The sequence below is a fragment of the Coturnix japonica genome, chromosome 5, assembly GCF_054131305.1.
Source record: "Coturnix japonica strain WE chromosome 5, WE-NBRP24, whole genome shotgun sequence".
NCBI lineage: Eukaryota > Metazoa > Chordata > Aves > Galliformes > Phasianidae > Coturnix > Coturnix japonica.
The window spans coordinates 2684346-2704565 of NC_140667.1; the positions used below are offsets into that span (position 1 = coordinate 2684346).

The 20220-nt window shown below is 47.2% G+C and overlaps 1 protein-coding gene and 1 long non-coding RNA gene across 11 annotated transcripts; one reads left to right on the forward strand and one right to left on the reverse strand.

Moving 5' to 3' along the window:
• Window positions 1-3277: 3277 nt before the first annotated feature.
• On the reverse strand, window positions 3278-7108 carry LOC146760610 (uncharacterized). The gene is made up of 2 exons (XR_014946885.1): window positions 7006-7108; window positions 3278-4149 (listed from the first exon to the last, which is right to left on the reverse strand). It is a non-coding gene; the product is annotated as an uncharacterized LOC146760610 (long non-coding RNA).
• Window positions 3289-19872, forward strand: PAK6 (p21 (RAC1) activated kinase 6). 10 transcript variants are annotated; one of them, XM_015863282.3, is made up of 10 exons: window positions 3289-3419; window positions 4703-4777; window positions 8688-8896; window positions 11026-11643; window positions 13699-14190; window positions 14396-14529; window positions 15587-15713; window positions 15946-16071; window positions 16260-16394; window positions 17976-19872. In XM_015863282.3, the coding sequence occupies exons 3-10, from the start codon at window positions 8693-8695 to the stop codon at window positions 18141-18143; spliced, it is 2004 nt and encodes a 667-aa protein (XP_015718768.2). In that variant the 5' UTR covers window positions 3289-3419; window positions 4703-4777; window positions 8688-8692; the 3' UTR covers window positions 18144-19872. The 10 variants fall into 10 exon arrangements, with proteins under 10 accessions (XP_015718768.2, XP_085405962.1, XP_085405963.1 ...); XM_085549836.1 differs by lacking the exon at window positions 3289-3419 and adding an exon at window positions 3446-3583; XM_085549837.1 differs by lacking the exon at window positions 3289-3419 and adding an exon at window positions 4360-4482.
• Window positions 19873-20220: the final 348 nt, after the last annotated feature.

Here is a 20220-nt window from a genome sequence, read left to right on the forward strand (position 1 = left end):
GTGCAGAGAGAAAGAAGTCAGAAATACTGATCGTGCCTCTTGCTCCCAACTCACAAACTCACAGAAGCTCTTCAGGCTTCTGTGTGCTCTTCCAAGTTCTAAATATGTTCTCTCTAAGCTCTGCAAAATAGCAGCCTAAGTGACGTAAATCTGAGCCAATGAAGAGTGCTGCCATTTATTTCTGTGTCATTTCAAAGCATGGTTTTAGAAGTCTCTTAGAACTTAGGGTCGCTTGCCACCTGCTCTCCTACGCTACCTGGCTACTTCTGATGTGTGCCCTGTGGTCACCTTCATCATGCGTTGTGGACCAAGATTGCTAAGAAGGAAATGAAAGAACTCCCTATGGACTCCAGAGCACTGACAGCTCATGGAGATAAGGGAAACTGAGGGTACAGTATCATGGCATGCTTGTTTCAGTGGCAGAACAAGAAGGTCCAGTTCCAGCACGACAGGTTGCTGGCTCCTGACTTGTGTGGCTGAGCTGTATGCCAGGCCCCTGAAACCAGCTGAGGTTGAAAAGAAATTAGATATTAATGAAAACATTAAATAATCAGGGCTGACCCTTTGCCTACCTCCTTGCCTCACCAAACACAATGTGTTGGGTGTTTTTTAATGCAAGTAGCTGTGTTGATGAGCTGCATTGGTGTGGTAGCTGCACGAGGAGGAAAAGCAAGCTGCAGTACAAAGCATCCTCCTGCACTTGCTGCTATTGCTGGGAGGATGGCTGTGATGCCCGCTCCCTTAGCACTGGATTAACAGCACAGCTCTGAGCTGGGCTGCATGTCTTCAGCTGTATTGTCAGCAAGGGCAGTTGTTTCAATGGGGTGGGAGCCTGCTTTGCTGCACTGAACCCACTGTGGCTGGGTTTTGACAAGCGTAAACTGCAGCCCTCAAATTATTCAGGGCCTTTGAGAGCTGGGGCTGAATGTACCCAGAGGTAGAGAGTCACCAATAACAGCAAATGGCATTAGGCTTTTGCTGCCATTATTTTAGCCAGGAGGAACTGTCTGAATTCCGGTTAATACTTCTGCAATAGCTGGCTGACCTAGTTATTCTGAACGGGAGCTGTAGTCTGTATTCCTCTTATGTCAGCCAGGGATTTCAATCTGCATTTCTATAGCATCTTTAAGGATTGGAGCATGCTTGGAAAAACAACGGATTAAGCTGCCTGTCTTCTGGGGGAGCAAAGCATTGTCAGAGTCCTTTTAGTGGTGTGCAAAATGGTGACCTGGAGGATCTGTGAAAGGGTGGGCTGTGCTGACTTTATTATATTGCCATCACAAAGCTTATCAGCACAGCTACACCTCTTGGACAGGAAAGCACAGACTTGTTTGGAGCAGAATGATGTTACTTCTTGTATGAGTGTAAAACCTGGGGGATGCCTAGAAGCCCACCAGACAAGCTTATGGAGTGGGAGTGCAAGTAAAGCCTCGTCTTGATGGGACCTCCAGGGTGCTACCTTTACAGCATCAGCAATGCACAGTAAGCAAGAGATAGCCCTAGCACATAAGCAGCAATACAGATAGTGCTCTCAACATTCTCTCCCCACCTCTGAATGCTACAGCTTTGGGGAAAGGCAGCTAAACTGAAGGCACTTACTTAAAGCAAAGCTGCCTCTGGATTGCTCCCTTCTCATCTCTAGTTCTGGCTAATCTCGGGTGCTGATTAGGAGACTTGCAGACTTGATTTCTATCTTGTGCATCCTCCCACCAGCTGATGCTCTGTGGATTTGCAACACGCCCTTTCCCCTAATGACCCCTGTATCCCAGCTGTTAGCATAGCTTTGCACTTCCCTGGCCAATATCAAGAGCCTTGGAAGAGAAGAGGGGTAACTACAGCAAATCCCAAAGCACAGAGGAGCCCTGCTGGAAGGTCCAGCCCTGAATCACAAGCAGGCTGCATGAACGGGATTGCCTTAATCCTTACTGGGATCTCCTGAATGCATCTGAGTTACTATTCATGTAGTAGAAATGAAGTGGGCTCCTGCAGCAGGAGGCGAGGAACTGCTGCTGTCCATGGGTGGGCAGGGTGAGGAAAGAGGAGAGATGCATGTGTTTGTAGAGATGTGTGTAATTATTTACATCATCTCGTGCAGCTCTCCAGGTGAGAAGTGAGATGTTTTAATGACCTTCATGACGAACGCTGAAGGGGGAAATTAGAGATTCATCACTTTTAATGGTGAATTCTTGCTTCAAAGTGCTTAGGACTGCTGGGACTGAACTTGTGAAGGGGAAGGCTGGAAAGTGCCCTAGTTTTTCATTAACATTGTAGGCAGCAGAGGTTCACACCAACTCAAAGCTACCTCGGTTCCATCTAAGCTTGTGTCCTGACAAGTAAAATCAGGCTCTTTCATTTATAAAGAGCTCGCGCCTTGTTCTAGAAGACTGCCTTAGCATGTAAAAACATAAAGTATAATACGTATGCAAATGTGAAGCCAGTTCCAAGCCTGGGTGACTCCTTGTAGAATACAAATGCCATTTCTATGCAGCACTCCCAAAGCTGTGGTTGTGGAGATGGCTGGCTCCTCTCTGATGGCACATCAGCAAGGTGTGGATGTGACAGATGACAGCCGTGCTTCATTTTCCCTCCACACCTAGAAGGGTTACACTCTGTTTCCTCATCTCTGATCTTCCTCTGCTGTTTTTCTCTCTTGTAAGAGGCCAAGAATCCACTTTTGTTTGCGGAGCAGCCAGTGGGTTTGCTGATGTGATCTCTGACCTCTCCTCTTGCAATCCCCAACGCCTCTGACCCCTTCAACCTGTGCACTGCTCAGCACTGCCCGTGTCCCAGCCAAGCCTCTATTTCCACGAGCCAGCAAACCCTGAGGCACAGCACAGGATTATAGGGTGATAGCAGAGCCTTCAGACCTTGCAGCACTGACTCATGCTGAGCAACAGGGGAGAAGTAAAAGCGGCAGGTCATGTAACATGCGTCTGCCATGCAAATAAATTGGGGGGTTCTGTTATAGCCAGCAATGCAGCAGACTATCAAAGCTTTCAAATGACAGAGGATGGGAGGCAGGTCCTGAAGTCTGCGGCTGAACGACACGGGAGGAGATGTCGGTATTTGTTAGGAGCTGCAGCAGCTCCAGGCCCTGAGGCTGTGTAGCAGAGAGAGAGGAGCTAACAGGCAAGGCGAAGCTTTAATAGGTCAGCATGATGCGAGGAGGGGTAAGGAAGCATGGAGGGAAATGGGAGATGGTCACCCTGAGCTTCTTGCCCAAGCCCTCGCAAGCTGTGGTGCCCAGGTATGAGCAAACTCCCCTCTCTCTTCCCCCTCCAGGATAAGGCAAGATGCTCCTGGGAGGCTCTGCTATCAGCGTGTCCTTTTCCTTGGAACACGGATCCGAGGCTCCTGTGTACTGAGTGCGCCTGTGTCCCATCTGCTCCCACGCCCTGAAATCAAACTCGGCAGCTCAGGTGAAGCAGGCACTGTGCAAACATGTCAGCAGTGCCTCCACCCCTTTTCCTTCTCCCGCTCTCTCCTGCCTTCTTTCTCTCCCAAGTCTATCGGCGTCTCAGCGGATTGAGGTGGCAGAGAGCTTCCAGCTCACCGCTGGGGCTGGAGCAATGAGGAGCCATGGGTAAGCTCCCTCCTGCTGCTTTGGGGACCCGCATTGACTTGCTTGCTTGCTTTAAAGCCACGCTGTCCTAATGGCTGCTGCTCCGTGCAGTTTGTTCCCTCTGTTTACACGGGGCTGGGTTTAAACTCATGTCTCTGCTCCCCAGTGGCTGTGCTGCTATGGCTTAACCCCTTCCCTTTGCAGCTAAGCCTTGCCACTTCCAAGAGCAAGTGCAGCAATCACACGCGTGTTGGCAGTGCCAGCCTTGGGCAGAATGAGAAGCGGATGGTTCAGGGGGATCACGCGATCTTTTCCTCTCAAGGGATGGTTGTGGAAGGCAAGAAAATCCAGGAGCTGGATTCCTTTGGGAAGGAGTTCACTTCATCTTTACTCCTATAGCCCAGCAACACCGTCCTCCAATCGGCTTTGCTGCATGGCAGTGGGAGAGTTTCCCTGCAGACCCAGACCCTTCTTTCTCCTCTCATTTGGAACTGTTCTCATTGTTGGACTGCCAGTGAGACCTTTTTTGCTTTCCACTGTCTTTCAGATGGGCTGAGGTGTGGGTCTGTGGGGTCTGACAGTTTAACCTATGAGTGAGTGAAAAGGACGGAGAGGAAAGTGCGTTGTTGAATCATTGCAAGGCAATGCTCTACAACCATTGGGGTGACGGAGGGGTTAAGATGACTCCGGGTGATGCTTGGGCAAGCTGACAGCACGTCAGGAGCATGCACGCTCATTGCTTTTACATGAGGCATAGGAACGTCTCCTCTGAAGTCTGTTATATCTGCAAGGACCCTTGCCCTGTCTGATGAAGAAGCCTAATTGACTCACCAATTAAAACCCCTCGTGTCTGCACTCCCGACCTTCTGGCAGCTGCGATAGCCAAGATGCTTTCAGCACACCTATTGAAACACTACACGGTAGTACTCCCATTGTCTGGGTGTGGAAGTGCATCTTGGCTATCTGAAAGCTGTCTCATCTCCGCCTGTTTAAATTATTACCAACAATTCTATTGCCTGTTTCTACCTAATTATTTCAGCCAAGTGCTAACCAACATACACAGACACACATCTCATCTCACAGCTACAGAAAGTCCCGTCCACGAATGTTTGCTGATGCATCTGTTTTCTTCTTTGCCAGGACATTAATGCTGTAATGTATCTGGGGACAGAGTACTGAAGAAAGAGCAAACAACTAAAGAGAACTTTGTGGCTGGTGAGTGAGAGCTCCGCGGGGCTTTGGGGTGTTCGCTGAGTCTTCATCTGCTTATCTAAGTGTTAAGGTAAAATCTGAGCAGCTGAGCCCCCATTGAGCTGCTGGGGATGAGGATGCTGCTGTATGGCTCTTTCCCAAGCCCCATCCCTTTTAACAGCCTCATTCTTGATGGCGTGATGAAGCCGCATATTGATTTCCATATTCTGTGCCTTGATCTGCATGTCCTGTCTGCTAAGTGCGAGCGATGGTTTATGTGCCTAGTAACAAAGACAGCTGATCAAATAAGGACAAGAGCTATCAACAAGTAGTTCGCTGGATTAGTAACTGTGCTTCAAGGTCTGGTCTGTTATGACTTAAATTTCTTTATCGGCCAGTGTTGTTTAATAGCAACAGTGAGTAGCAGGGCATTGAGTCAGCCAGGCTGCGGGGCTTCAGCCTGTGCTCTCCTCCCCACGTGTTGGGACTCTGTGCCCAGGCTGCAGTTTGCTCATGTCATCCCATGGGCTACAGACCACACGTTATGGAGGAGCACTGACCCACAGGACGTGGCACCCAGTGTTTCAATGTACTGTGCTTGATGTGGTCTGCTCCCCAGATGCAGCCTAACGCCTTGGCTCCTTCCATTGCCACGTGATCCACTAGGCCAGATGGGGCCCCTTTCCCTTGTCCCAGCGTAACATTTTATGTGTCAGGCAGAAGGTTATTTTTCATCTGTATTTTTGCAGGCAGAGCTTGAAATGTTGATATTCTAATCTTGGTAACATCTTTATGCTGACTTAGAGTGGAGACTGAAGCTCCATAGCTACGTCTTGCTTTCTGCAAGAGCTTTTATATAAGTTCCAGAACGAATTTGGTCTGGTATGGCTAAAACACGCTCACAAGTGTAGCACTGAGCAGCATCCAAAACAACCTTCACAGATAGACATTCACTGTATGAGGCTTCAGTTCTCATTTATGAGCAAGGAAATAGAGCAGGGGAGAAAGAGGCAGCACTGTGAGCTTCCAGACCCTGTTTGGTGGTGCAAAAACCATCAAGCAGTTGTGTTCTTTTTCCCCATTTATCTGAAATAAACCGGCCAATATAACAGAGATCTCTCTCTCTAAGCTTATTTCTAATGTAATATTAATCCACGTGTGTGTTTGTGCAGGATTTAGAGCATCCCATCAGTTCACACCAATACATAGCTTTGCTACTGGGAGCTGTGGGGGTGAGAGGAATGGAAGGAAAGGACTTGAAATAGGGGAAGTGATAGCACAGCAGGCAAACATCCATTCTTCCTTTAGGGAAGAAAAGTGTCTAACCCAGCATTTTAAAAACAAGTATAGCAGATGAATGTGGGCTGTTGGGATGAGGCTCTTTGCTCTTAGATCCCATTTCAGACTATTTACCTTTTCTTTCTCCTTTCTGCCCACCCTTCGTTGTCTTTTTTTATTGTTTTATCTGTATGAAACCACTCACAGATTTGAAGCTCCTCAGGGAAGGAACCTGTCATTTTTCTTTGTCTGCAGAACGCTGTGGATATCTGCAGTTTGTTATAAATAACATCTCGGAATCCTCAGGGGGTAAACATGAGGGGTTTAGAAGGTATGGAATGCAGCTATTGCCATCTGTGCATGCTCTCATGGCCATAGGTATACACAAACATAAGCACATAAACACGCAGCACACATTGATAGTGGCCTATTTAGCTTCCACTGCTCTTGAAATGTGTTAAATTAGTGTATAGCAAAATATGGAAATATGTTTTTTTTCCCTCCCTTTTAAATGGTGGCTTCTCTGGGATCTCCTTCATCTTCCGACCCACATGTTGCAGTTCCTCAGGTCCCGAGTTCTTCCCTTCCTTTCTCCATCCCCCCTTGGCTGGCCAGCACTGTCAGCTGAGGGAGTGTTTAGCAATCACAGGAGCTGCTTGCTTCAGCCTGAGCACTGCTCGTTATCTCTTGCCCAGGGAGGGATGCAACGAGCTGCGGCCAGATCTGTGAGACCAGCAGAATAAGCACCGAGTGAGTTCAGCTGCTGCAGCAAGGAGGGGGAGGGAGAGCTTATTTTTAACCGGAAGCCACACGAGTGAGGCTGAAGTAGCTCTGGGCTGGCTTTGCTATCAGCAAGTGTACGTGTGAGTGAATGAGCATGTGCATAGATAAGTGCAGCACATCTACACCAGTGGAGCAGAGCATTGAATGGATGCAGGGTGGTGGCAAGTCAGATTAAAGAAACGTGAGCTCACCTCTTTGTCTGCCGCTTTGAACTCTTGTGCTGAGCAATTTCTGATAACGCTTATCTATCTACTTCTTTCTATTCCGTGCCCTGCTCCTCCGTGGGTTGCCACGTCCTCCCAGTCCTTGCTCTGCCCCTAACTCCGATTCCCCATTCCCTCTCCCATCCCCAATCTTCCCACCCCTCCCTCTCCAAGGAGCCTGATCCTTCTCTCTTCTCGCCCCTCCTTCCCACCGATCCCTCCCCCTGCTCTGGATGCTGTGGGATTTTTTTTCCCTCATGCTCACAGGCAGATGTGACAGCTATTGGAACTGTATCATCTAGGAACAGCTCTATCTGGAGTTGAAAAACCTAACGTGGTTTCCCAGGCAGCAGCAGCAATGGATCGCTGAGAGCATTTCAATCTCCGACCGCTTTTGTCTCGTGGTAGTGACTTTTATTCTTTCTGTTTGTGGCATTGCTTCCAATTGTCAGCAGTGAAGGAAGGACTGAAGTCTGGGAGGTGATTGTAATATCGGTGTCACGGTGTTTGTGTTGTTATATTAAAGGGATGCTGTCTGCGTTTCAATACAGGTTTGTCTCGATTTACAAAGTCTTTGGTGCTTGTTGTATTTGTGTTAATTTCTTGCTGAATTAGAAAAGGCCTGTTTTGTGTTTTCTGTTTTAACGTTCTGTAGCTGGATATTGGAAGTGAAAACAAGCAGCTCTTGCATGAAAGCCACAAAGTGAGAGGAGGCTGCTTAAATACAGACCTTCTCAATCAGACACAAAACCTACACAGATTACTCGAAATCCAAGCGGGCTGCAATCACTGTTTTTAACAGTGTATGGATTCCAGTGTGCCTTTAAACCACCTGTCTGCTATGGCAGTGTCTTTATGATCAAAGACTGATGCTGACCACATCAAGCAAATGTCATTGGATGCCCAGTGTTGTACTGTATTCGGACTCGATGCTTTTGTATGGAGGAACTAAGTGAGTTCCAGGTGTTGATTGGCAGGTATGGTCATGTAATGTATATTCCCTAATGCACATTGTTTGTGCCTATGCAAACCGATATGTTGGCACTGAGCTGCTGTTCTGCTTGGGGCTGAGATGTCACCCAGGCTGTAAATCTGAGCATTTCCAGCCTTGTAGCTTAGCTCTAATCATTCGTCTTGTGGTTCAAAAACACTTGATATTGCAAGGGCTAATGGCTGCGGTGTGTTTAAAACCACATTTTACAGGATCCCTGGTCATGTGAAGCCATTAAAAAGCAAACTTAAAAGACAGCGTGTGCTATGCCCTGAATATCTATCTCCTCATAGGAGAGACAGGATGAAGATTGGAAGCTGAGAGATTAGGAGCAGGAGAAGGAAAGATACAGTTTAAAGCAGTAACATCACTGTAATGCCCCTGCTATGGTGGATATAGAAACTCTTTCCCTTCTTGGGGCAGGGGGAAGTTTATGACACAGAGGGTGGTGATGCACTGGAACAGGTTGCCCAAGGAGGCTGTGGATGCCCCATCCCTGCAGGCATTCAAGGCCAGGCTGGATGTGGCTCTGGGCAGCCTGGTCTGTCTGTTGGCGACCCTGCACATAGCAGCGGGGTTGAAACTGGGTGAGCACTGTGGTCCTTTTCAACCCAGGCCATTCTATGATGCTGTGATCCAGGATGCAGGAGCACTGATGGCATTGCTTTCTCTCATTCAGGCATCATGTTCCGCAAGAAGAAGAAGAAACGCCCAGAGATCTCAGCTCCGCAGAACTTCGAGCATCGTGTCCACACTTCGTTTGACCCAAAAGAAGGCAAATTCGTGGGCCTGCCACCTCAATGGCAGAATATTCTAGACACGCTGAGGCGCCCCAAGCCAGTGGTGGACCCTTCAAGGATCACCCGGATGCAGCTCCAGCCTATGAAGGTAAGAGAAGGAGGCTACTTTTTCCAGTTCCCTGGGTCAGCAGGGTGGGAATGTTGAGCTATATGTGTTCAAGCAGGACTAAGGATGGTGACAACCATTCAGATGATTGTCTTGCTTGGATGGCCATTAATAATGGTCATCAGAAAACTGTGTGTTCCTAAGTGTCTTCAGGGAGCTGGTGTGTGAAGAGAGGCAGATTCATACTGACCTCTGAAAAAAAGGAATTACAGGTGGTGGCAGAATGGCTGCATTTGAAGTCTTGCTTGGCCTGTGGAAACTTTTGGTTCTCTGTTTAAACAAAGCAACAAACAAACAACCAAAAACCCAGCCCTACGATGGCCTAAAGGCTGAAAGGTATGGTACAAAATAGAGGTATTTCTGCTTGGATTTCAGGAGGAACTGGAAAGGAAATAGCTGTTTATCTGCTGAACATCCATAGCCTTTTGTGTACAGTTGCTGGAATTCTGGGGTCTAAATGGGACTATATTTTAGCATAATGCAGGTACTAATGCAAAACCAAGCCTGCAATTTAAATGGTGTATCATTTGAACAGAATGCTGATTTATAAGGGAAAATAATAGGCAAAATGAAAAGGGAGGAGGTATATTGCCTTTTGTTTTGTGCTGTCCTGAATCTGCTTTGAGGTCAACATAGGAGGTGATAGAACCAGAGAATATATACAATAGGAGCCCAACTTGGTTAGAGCTCTAATGAGCTTAAAGTGCGGGAGGATTGCTCAGATGGGTGGAAACTGGGTCAAGTTGGAAAGGGCAAATAAAAAAGAAATGTACGTAGGGAAAAAAAACTGGAAGGCCAAGGCACAAAGAGAGATGTTATTCTCAGAGAACATAAAAGGCACTCAGGAAACATCATAAACACACTGAGGAGGAGGATGAAGGAAAAGGTTTGTTCACCGCTCATTTTGGAAAGAAGATAATAACAGAGGACATGGAGAGTTTTAATGATCTTTCTTCAGACTTGATTGAAAAGGTTAACAGTGATTAGCTCGCCAGCACAACACAAGCACAGAGGGATAAGAGCTCAGGCTGGAATAAGAGAGAAACATATGAGACTTCTTAAACATGTTGGATGTTTTCAAGCCATCTGGGTCTAACAAAATTCAAGGAATTACAGATCAGGCAGAATCATTTCAATTCCCAGAAAGAAACTGGAACAAATAAGCAAGTCTTCTATTTGCAGCCACTTCCCATAGATAACAGGGTGAGAGCTGGCAGCCAGCAAGGATTTGTCAAAACCAAGAAGCTCATGTTGAGCAATGGAGTTTCCTTCAATCGTGAAGTAAAAGGCTTTGGGTCAGGGTGAGGTGATAGATCTCTCCCATGCCTTGCTTTAGGCTCATGACATTGTTACCCATGGCATTCCCAGAGCAAATGGGCAAGTGCATAAGATTCTCAATTGTTTACTGTGGTGTTGAAATGACTGGAGTTGCTGTTTAGCACCAGCTAAATATTAGGCTTAGGTGTAATTAATTCAGCATCTTTAGAAAACCCCCAGAGTTCAGTTAGCAAACAGGAGATTGCCATTACTCCAGGGGAGGATTTTCCTCAGGCAGAGGTTCATGAAAGTGTAGGAGTCATTCTGTGCTGTGGATTTCTGTGAAGAAATGAAACGTTTTGGTTTCCAGCCCTAAAAAAGCTTCTGTATGCTTTTCAGTTCTAGAATAAACAAGGTAGAACACCATATAATATATTGACAGCTTCAAATGTCCAACTTCTATAGTGCTGTGGCTTGTTTGGATGGATGCCTTGTTCTTTATCCTTTGCTTACAAGGCAAGTTGTGCGCTGGTGTGACCCTTCTTTTGTCACTCTTAATTGTAATAGCTTGGCAAAACAGAGGGGGAATATAGTGTGGGAACAGTGTGGTCAAGATTAAAATGAATTATCAAAAATGGGAGAGAACCAGACTAAAGGAGGCTGATTACAACAGTGCTGATGTTTTGGCCATTAGGAGGCAAGGGCAGCAGGAGCCACTGTTCTGAAAGCAGTGCCACTTCTGTTAAGTCTGAGCCCCTTTTGGCTACACAGACAACACATAACCTTGGTCAAATGAATTGAGCCTCGTGTTTCACAGCTGTAATGTTTTTGCCTCTTCCCTGTGTATTCTGCAGACAGTGGTGAGGGGCAGCACCGTGGAAGTGGAAGGCTATATCTCTGGGATACTCAACGATATCCAGAAGCTTTCTGCCATCAGTTCCAACACTCTGAGGGGAAGGAGCCCCACCAGCAGGAGGAGAGCTCAGTCCCTTGGGCTCCTGGGGGAAGACAGACCCCCAGACATGTATCTTCAGAGCCCTGAGGCGGAGTGGGCAGACAAATATGGAAACTACCTCAATTGCAACGGTGGGACCAAGGTGACCCGAAGGCAGACTATGTGGCCAGATTACAAACCCAGGCTGGATGGACAGTCTCACCCCAATGGCATGGTTGTGAAAGCGCAGTCCCTTGGGCCCTCAGAGTTCCAGGATCCTGAGAGCAGCTGTCTCCAACGTGCTTCTTGTCTGCAGCACGTGCCAGCTCTGCCAGGGGACGGTGATAGGATGGGCAAAAGGAGCTCGGAAGAGTGCTGGCCTCAACCTTGTCTGGTACGGCAGGCAAACTCTAGGCCCTCAGGAGAAGGCAGCCCCAGCTCCAAATCGAGGGAGAACAGCTTGAAGAGGAGGCTGTTACGCAGCGTGTTCCCCTCCTCCAGCAGCTCAAACAAGTCAGGCCCTTCCCTGCATATAAAGGTACAATTACTCAGTATTTTTCATTGAGCTCAGTGTTGTCTTTGCACTTCCAGAGGTTCTTTTCACAGCTGAGCAAATCTGATTGCAAACAATGCACAACCAGCATTTAACGTTGTGGTTAATGCTGGAATCCAAATAGCCCTGGCCAGAGGAGATACACAGTCCTGCACAGCTCAAAATGGCAGCCAGATTTGCATGGGAAAGCCTTGTTAGCACAGCTGTGCAGGCAGGTAGGTTGATAGGAAGGAGATAGGGGACTTGCTAATCATTGTCCTTCTGCTGTTGTAACTTAAATGCAATTGTACTAACACAAATGCACTTTTGCCTTTTGGGAAATGGCCATCACTTACATTAGGGTGTATTATTGTATGAGTATGTGTTGCTTTGCCAGTGCAGATTAGGAGTTAGCTGGTTGTAGCTGAGTCTGCCACCCTGCTATCAGACAGGACATCAGTCTGCAGGCACAGGGAAGGTGAAGCACTCCTTGCTTTGGCCTGGGAGAAGTGGGAGAGCACTGACACAGCACAGTGTCCATAGACAGGAGCTGTGTGCACAGGGACTGTCACATTCCCAGAGCAGGAAACAATACTGATGTGTGGTTAGCCAAACATGTGCGAGCTTGCATGCAAGCTGTGCCCTTTTGCATGCTCTAGGTTATATAAAACCCCCTTTCCCCCCTTCCCCCCCCCCTTCTAGAGACAAAACAAGAGTTGGGAAATAGATATTTGGTTGCCATGAGCGTGTCTGCACAGGACTGCAGGGGTGGAGCTGGGAAATGAAGAGGAAGTAACTTCTGACAGCTTGTGTTTGAGCACTGCAGCAGCACAGTGCCAGCATGGAGCCACACAGCCACGGGCTGGGACTTATGCAGACACTGCCGTTCTCACAAGTCCTTGATGAAATACCCATAGAAATTAAAGTCTAGACTATTATTTTCGGGGAGAAAATGAATGTTCTTTAAACATTTTTTCTTTCTGTAGCTTACCTTCAGTTCCCCTACCCGCCCTATTAACTTTGTTAGCAATTGGTCTGAACTGTGAGAGCTGCTTTGAAGTTCTGATTTGTGCTGTAATACAAATGGTTGCTTTGCTCTTTCTGAAGCTCTGCCTTGTCAGATCCACCATTGCTGTGAATGCAACAAAGCAAGGATGGTGTGTGTTGTACCCAGCTGGCTGGATGCTGTTGAGTTTTAATTGCTCAGCATTTCCAGGGTTGAGTGTGTGCTTCTTCTCCTGCTTGGGGGATCTGTGCGGTGTTAGCATGGGAATGCATATCCTGAAGCCACACCACTGCAGGCTGTGATCTTAGGTTGGGTTGGGCCAGCTTGGAGCTTGAGTGGGAGGTCTCCAAAAGGGCCTTGAGTGCTCCAGGGAAGGGCACTGTTGATCCAAAGTCACTGAGGGCAGTGGTGAGCAGGGGGTAGGGTGAGGTGAAGGTGGCTGTACAGGGATGGCAGCCTGCAGCTGCTTTGCTCACTGTGCTGTTCCCATAACAGCACTAACTCCGTGTCTGATCGACAGCAGCGCTCTGCAGGTACCAGCAGAATGTGAGGGGAGAGTTTTCAGTAGGCAGAGTGTAATTACCCAAAGGGAATTAGGCCAAGACTTCAAAGTGATTTACAGCTTTGGCGTGAATCTTCTTTCTTTTTATATACAGGAAGATCAGAGGCATGGAGGGATAAAGGATTTTCAAACGCTCTGCAACTCGGGTTGCCCCTGAGTTTTGGTGGCGAGGCTGGAATGCTTTTTAGCAGGGCTGTTTTTACTGTGGGTTTTGCTGTGTGTGTGTTTTGTTGTTGCTGATATCTTGGGAGCCTCGCTGCCTCATTTGAATCACACAATCATAGAACGGTCTGAGTTGCAAAGGCCCACAGTGCTCATCCAGTTCCAACCCCCTGCTGTGTGCAGGGTCACCAACCAGCAGCCCAGGCTGCCCAGAGCCACATCCAGCCTGGCCTTGAATGCCTGCAGGGATGGGGCATCCACAGCCTCCTACTGCTTCACATTAACCTAACCACAGAACTTTTCCTTTCTTCTCCTTCTGTTTCTCCCAAAGCCTACTGCTTTCTTCAGGCCCCAGCAGTGGGGCTCACCGCGCAGCCCTGCGGCCAAAGCTCAGTCCCTCCCATCGGATCAGCCCACGTCTGATTTCCCCAGGCTCATTTCTGAAGCCAGCACCCCCCAGAAGTCTCCTACAGCAGAGAAGGCAATAGCAGCACCCCAAGGCAGGCCGTCACCAGCTGGATCCCCCCGAAACAGGCAGACACAGACGAGTTCCAGCAACCTACACCTCCCCCAGGACTCCTCTGCCAAAGGGCAGCCAGTGAGCGAAGACCCCGTGGTTGTGACTCATGAGCAGTTCAAAGCTGCCCTTAGGATGGTGGTGGACCAGGGGGATCCACGGACATTGCTGGAGAATTACATAAAGATCGGGGAAGGGTCCACGGGCATTGTCTGCATTGCTCGGGAGAAGCACTCGGGGCGGCAGGTGGCGGTGAAGATGATGGATCTGAGGAAGCAGCAGCGCAGGGAGCTGCTTTTCAATGAGGTGGGTATAATAAGGAGAGGTAGGGTTCTGCTGCTCAACATAAGCCGTGGTAACAGGAGGGGTGGGAAGAGCAAGAAGGCATCATTTTAAAGGGAAGGAATGGTTGGGGGAGGGAGGCAACTGCACTGACTGATCATATTGACTTTGTGGGTAGAGTTAGTGGTGCTTTGGTGATCAGCTGTTCCCTGTGTGGTGTTCCCTGCAGGTGGTGATAATGAGGGACTACCAACATGTCAATGTAGTGGAGATGTACAAGAGCTACCTGGTGGGAGAGGAGCTCTGGGTGCTGATGGAGTTCCTGCAGGGGGGGGCCCTCACTGACATTGTGTCTCAGATCAGGTGAGAAGTGAAACCCAAAACGTCAACGCTTTCATGTGCACCTCACAGGCAATGGCAGATTGGAGGCTGCTCAGAGGAGCAGTTTCCCTCAGAGTTCTTGTGGCACTTTGTAATTGCACTACCTGGAAACTGCTATACTTCATCACTGTCACCCATTGGAAGCACACAGAGAATGAGTGAAGGTTTCTCTTGAGTATCTGCTCCCAGACAGGAAACAGAATGTTTAGTCCCAAAGAGTGCTGAGTTACGGCATCGCAGAGCCACTGAAACTCTCATAGCCCATAGCTGATGTCAGTAGAGCCAATAGAGCTACAGATAATAATAATAATAATTCTGGAAGGGCCTGTGAAAGGTTTATGTAGTGAGACTGAATTCCATTGCGGGATGTCAGCCTAAATGTTGTTTCTCAAAGCCTTCCTTTCAACCCTTTAATGAATTCTTGTTTTTCCACACAGTGGAAACAGGATCTTTTATAACCATAACATTTATCCAAAGTCAGCTTCAAGCCTTTATCAGTTTTTCGCAGGGAGGAAAACACCCTCATTCCCCTCATTAAATACTTGCTGAAGGTGATAACTGATTTGCATCTCCAGGAGTCAGCTAATCCCCCCGTAATCTCTCTTGCACCACGCAATCACTTGGCTGAAACCAGATTCCATACATTACACGCTGAACGTATTCCTCCTTATCTTTGAGAACCACAGAGTTCAGACGTATCAGCTTTTCTTAGAGCTGAGAATCAAAAGCACTCAGAGGACTTCAGTGTTGATTTACAATTCTTAAGTCAGTCTATATGTGCAGAAAGCGTTGGCCCCTGAAACAAGAGATGATTTTCATTTCTACTCTTTTTCTTACACTTGATCATGAGGGCTCTTGTGTTGGTAGTAGTAGACATAGTGTCTTCCCCTGCTTATAACCTGTGCTACCTTCAGTTATGCATAAGACTATCTAGATTATCCAGCTGCATGAAGCTGCACTGAGCATTGACAGCGACTGTGACTTAACACCAGCCGCAAGAGGGTACAATGCCATTAAAACATGGTGTCCTTAATTTCAGGCTAAACGAAGAGCAAATTGCAACAGTGTGTGAATCAGTGCTGCAGGCTCTTTCCTACCTTCACTCTCAGGGGGTCATTCACCGGGACATTAAGAGCGACTCCATTCTTCTGACCCTGGATGGAAGGGTAGGTTTCCTTGGCCACAATGTTACCTGGATTCTGCTGTTGCAGCCTTAGTCTGCTTCTTTGTTTCCTTGCTGTTCACAGTTTATACTTCATCCTCTTACTCCTTTTAGTCTTCTTTGCCTTTGGTGCTTCCTTCCATAGAATGGTTTGCATTGGAAGGGACCTTTAAGGTCATCTAGATCCACATAGTTTAACAGTCGTGTTTAACTTTGGTTGCTTTCTCTTTGCACAGGTCAAGCTCTCAGATTTTGGTTTCTGTGCTCAGATCAGTAAAGATGTACCTAAAAGAAAGTCCTTGGTAGGTACTCCCTACTGGATGGCTCCAGAAGTTATTGCAAGGGTGCCGTACACCACTGAGGTAAGGGGCAACTACCCTGATGTCAGAAGGGTAGGAAATGATGATCCAAGAGCACCAAGGGGATTCATGTTTTACTCTCCCAATAACGTTTGTCATAGGTGGAGTGGGTGTTGTAACCTTTATGAAAGCAACAAAGCGAGGACCTGTTACTTTGGGCTGTGTGTATAGATGTGTCACTGTCCCCACAGGTGGACATCTGGTCTCTGGGGATCATGGTGATAGAGATGGTGGATGGAGAACCCCCCTATTTCAGTGATTCTCCAGTCCAGGCAATGAAGAGACTCCGTGACAGTCCTCCTCCCAAACTGAAAAACTTCCACAGGGTGAGCATATTGGCAAAGCACTTATAAACCTGATGGGGAAACACATTGACCAGCTGTTCCCTGTAAAGCTGGCTGTGAGAGCGGCCTTGCTAGAACATGTTTCTTGGGGACCTTCTTTGGCCATGGTACCTCCATGGATACAAGCTGTTGCTGACAGCTAGTGGCTGTTTTGGGAAGCAGTCCTAATAATGTAAGGTTGCTTGGGCATAAACCTGATGATGCAAATCAAAAACTGCTCGGGGTGGAGCCAATATTTATCCTAATATCTTGCTCACCTTTTAGGGAAGCAAACAGGAGGCTCCCTGATCTTGAGAGTTTCCAGCTCAGCAGCTTTCAGGAATGCAAAGGCTGCATTATGGTCAGAGCAAGAAGGCTCAGTACAGACAGCAGCTCATGGAGGATGCTGCGGGTGCTTTGAAGATTAGCTCATCTTCATGGTTTCTTATGAAAAACTATCAGTGACATAAGAAATGCAGTGATTACCTTTTAGTCCTCTCTTAGAACAGTCCTCCTTTCATTTCAGTCCAAGCCTCTGAGATCAAATAGCTTCTGCAGCGTTCTGAGCTCTCCGGCCTTTCCAATTAATCAGAATATTTTCAGCTGCTAAACCTGAATTATTTAACAGAGCAGACTTCTGAGCTAACAGCACACACTCAAACATCAACAGCTGCTGTCTTTCCTATTTGCCTTTGCAACCCTAATTAAAATGTCAGGGTCGCATGCAGGACCTGCATAGACAGCATAAAACCAGTTGAGGTCTACATCACTTGGTAGGATGACCCCATTGCAGTCTGTGAAAGCCAGAGCCCTTCATAAGGTGAGCTGTGCCCACAGCTGTCTGGGAAGCAAAACCCCATCATCCTCTCTCACTGCTGTCTGAATGGGGCTCAGCACCTGCTGTGAATTCAGCCCTCTGTTCTGATCACCCTTAGTGGTTCACTGTGGTCAGTCAGTGGTATGGGGTACAACAAGCTAAACAGACACCCCTTGGGATGCTCTGCTGCTTTTCTAAAGCATAGGCAGGTTTACTGACAGGGTGATAGAGGCTGAGTCCTGGTGCTCAGCTGCATTCTGCCTTTTCCCTCTGGCCATCACAGTGGTTGTTCAAAGCACTCACCAAACAAGCTGTAGCTCACTGTAAGCAGTAGTTTGTGATCTACTGCTGAGTTAACCAGAGCTAAGAAAATGCCCCCAGTCTAAAATGGATGTAATTAGTGGCGTTAAAATAAATAAATATATACCAAGTTCATTTTTTATTCAGTTTTAATGACACGGAGGATTACTATCAGCAAGAGATGAGCGGAGCCTTTCAGCGGCTCTTGAGCCTGGCTACGCAACTGGCTTCAATGTGCATATTTTAAAGGGTGGAGGTAATTTAGTTTCATCATAGAAATAGAATCATTAAGGCTGGAAAAGACCTCTCAGGTCATCTAGTCCAGCTTCATTTTAAAGACACGGCATGCATTTATCTTAGAAACTAGAGTGACAGAGTTGGATTAAGCAATCCTATCTTGGTAGCTTGTTGTCAGTGTTGCCTCTCTCCTATATGGGCTTGACTTGGTTGATCTTTTTCACACACAGACGTCTCCAGTTCTGAGGGATTTCTTGGAAAGGATGCTAACACGGGAGCCACTAGAAAGAGCAACGGCACAGGAACTTCTGGACCATCCCTTTCTGCTCCAGACAGGGCTCCCAGAGTGCCTGGTCCCCCTCATCCAGCAATACAGAAAGCGTACCTCTACCTGCTGACTTCACAGAGGGGAAATGCTGGGATAAGGTAACGTGTAAGAGACAATCAGGAGACCAGGCAGTCTTATCCTGTGTAATGGTGCTCGGGACTCGTCAGTGGTCTTCTCACAGGATAGGCCCTTGTGTTCTCGGCCTTTGTGACTTCTCTTTTGCTAAAGACAATCAATGCAGACTCAATACGACCGCGTTCTTCTCAAGAGCAGAGCAGGTGCTGGATGACTTCTGGATCGCTTCTTCCAAAGAATGGCATTTGTATGTGGACCTGAGGTTGTGTATCTGAGTGCTTGCAGGTTCCTGCAAACCTTGGCTGCTGATTACTGAACTGGAAGAGAATTTCCCTACTAGAAATGTGACCTTTGCTTTGTCAGACGTACACTGGAGCGCTGGGCTCCCCTAAATGTACATTGTGGGGCACAGATGCCTTTCAACTCTCCAACGTTGCACAATGACTTCACATATTTTGTTTTTCCTCCATGGACGATTTTAATCTTCAATTAAACGTGGACGTAGAATGCTGTACATATTTCCCCAGGGAGCAGATGTGATATGTACGTATTTGTTTTCCAATGGCTCCCTTGCATCAACACGCATCTCTTTTGCTGAGGAATACGTACGGTTTAGTGGTCAGTCTTGAATCCATTTCATTCCCTTAAACTTTTGGAGGGGAGACCATTGGAGGGGGAACTCTTTGGGAGACAGAATGAAAGAGTTTCAGCTGTCCTGCCTATATCCCAGGAGAGATTTTTATGTGCACAGCAAGGCTGTTTGTTCAGCCTCCCTCTCCCTTGCTTCCTACTGCAGGACATGGGGAGAAGGGGAACTTTTGATGTACGTTTTGTAATTGGTGTGTCCTTCCTCCATCACCCCCTTGGTGATACATTCAGAAGGACTCTGGTTGTCTAAGCAGACCTCTTGGTTATTTTTAAATGGATTTAGGTATTTTGTACGATGCAGTTTCTGATCAGTGAGATAGTCGAGGTAATTGGACTCTAGGTCAGGATGTCACGTTGTGCAGTGCTGGTGCCTATTGTTGTGAGGTCTCAAGAGTGTGTCTTATGTATGAAAGCGGGATCCCGTTTTGAAACTCAAAGTTATTGAAAATTAAGTTATTCTTGGGACAGTCGTGCTGTCCCAGATACCCTTCACTGCATTTTCTTCAGAAGATGTTGATAATCTCTGTCCTCTGCTGTTTACTCCAATGATAGATCCTGCTTCAGAATTGAAGCCACAGTTGATTACTTGAAGTAATTTGGGATGGAATTCATCTGCACTTTTGTCAGTCACATAAAGGGTGGGTGCTGAGACTGCCAAGCACACTGGTTGCCTCTGTAGGCTGTGATGAGAGAAGCAGCTCCAGAAGGTGATTCAGCTCCAGTATTTATTTGCCTGCTGAGGGATGAGTTTGCTGCCTCTCAATGGCGCTCTACCTGTGGCCAGCAGATCGTGGTGGTCCGCACTGACTGGATGTCTGAGTTCGTGGTTGATAAAGCTAATTGAAATGAATTTGTTTAGCTCTTCCTGAGCTGCACTGGAAAGTTTTTGATGTCAAATGTTTCTGTTTCTTTCTTTCTTTTTTTTTTTTTCTTTCTTTTTTTTTTTTTTTTTTTTAATGCAAAAGAGCAGGGCTTTGAAAAAGATTTATAATTCAAAACAAGCGATCCTGCTCACCTGTGGTTGTGAATCCTTTGCACTTGTGTTTTAAATTAAAGTAGACCTTGATTTATTCATATGCCTGTTGCATTGCTGAGATGCTTTGAAATGTGTTTATAGTTCAGAGGTGTAAGAAAAGGAAAGCTCCTGCTCACCACACCATTCCTGATACAAGCCAGGATGCCATTGGCATTCTTGGCCACCTGGGCACACTGCTGGCTCATATTCAGTGTGTCCATCAGCACACCAAGGTCCATTTCCATCAGGCAGCTTTCCAGCCACTCCTCCCCAAGCCTGTAGGGATGTCTGGGGTTGTTGTGACCAAAATGCAGGACGCAACACTTGGCCCTATTGAAACTCATGCCGTTAACCTTTTAGATTTGCACTGCAGTAATGTTCTATAGCCAGCTTTCTCATGTGTTAATCG